At 66.0% G+C, this 959-nt stretch overlaps 1 protein-coding gene across 1 annotated transcript in view; it reads left to right on the forward strand.

The window, feature by feature from the left end:
- PAFAH2 (platelet-activating factor acetylhydrolase 2, 40kDa) overlaps nucleotides 1-959 on the forward strand; it is a 3,517-nt gene that overhangs the window by 668 nt on the left and 1,890 nt on the right. The window contains exons 4-5 of the mRNA XM_009332178.1: nucleotides 37-217; nucleotides 420-534. Coding sequence (XP_009330453.1) covers nucleotides 37-217; nucleotides 420-534 — 296 coding nt within the window. The remainder of the gene's footprint in view (nucleotides 1-36; nucleotides 218-419; nucleotides 535-959) is intronic.

A 959-nucleotide genomic window follows, 5' to 3' on the forward strand; every position in this document is an offset into this window, starting at 1 on the left:
CCCAAGCGGGGCTGGGGGTGCTGAGCCCCTGCTCAGGGCTGGAGCCAGAATGGGGAGCCGGCTGTCCTGGGCCCCCTGTGGTCCCGCTCGGACTTGCCTTGCGTTGGCGGGGCAGCCCTGACCCTGCTCCCCCCCGGCTCCCTGACAGGACCCTGTACTCCTCGGTCTGCTCGGAGCTGGCATCCTGGGGCTTCGCGGTGGCGGCGCTGGAGCACAGGTGGGTGCCCCAGTCCCTGCCGAATTTGGCAGCTGTGAGGGGGCAAGCGATCCTGCTGGGGCTTCCCACGTGGCTCCCCATCCGCCAGCCCGGCGGGATGGGGCTGGCAGGGCACCGTGCCCCCGGGAGCCGGCGGTGCCCCCTGCGATGCGGCTGTCTGGTGCCCCCTGCGATGCGGCTGCCTGCCCTCCTGCCGCTGCAGGGACCATTCTGCCTCCGTGACGTATTTCTGCACGGTGGAGGCTGGGAGAGAGGAGTGGATCCCCTACCGACGAGTGCCCCAAGGGCAGAAGGAGTTTTATTTCCGAAACAAGCAGGTACCAGGCTGGGGGGTTAAGGGTGGGCAACCCGGGAGGCGTGAAATCCCTCCTGCAAGCCAAGCTGGCCCCCCCATGCCTGGGGTCTTCATTTCCTGCCCTTCCCAAACCCGTACCGCCCTGATGCTGGGGCTGAGCTTTCCCCTTGCAAGCTGAGAAAAATCTGTTCGACCTGTTTCTCTCTGTTTCATGGGGTTTCTCTGTCCGGCTCCAGCTGACCCTGGCAGGAGCCGGGCTGGGCTTTGCCGTGTCCCCAGATGCTTAACGTCACCTGCACCCCGGGGGGAGAAATGGGCTTTCTGCCCAGCCCAGCGTCACGGGCTGGCGAGGCTCCGGACCGGCTGCTGGGTTTGTTCACGTTCTGATTTTTGTCTCTCCGGGATTACCCCGGACAGCTGCTTTCTGGGGAGCGGGAAGGTTTCCTG

This window comes from Pygoscelis adeliae, unplaced genomic scaffold, assembly GCF_000699105.1.
Source record: "Pygoscelis adeliae isolate BGI_AS28 unplaced genomic scaffold, ASM69910v1 Scaffold359, whole genome shotgun sequence".
NCBI lineage: Eukaryota > Metazoa > Chordata > Aves > Sphenisciformes > Spheniscidae > Pygoscelis > Pygoscelis adeliae.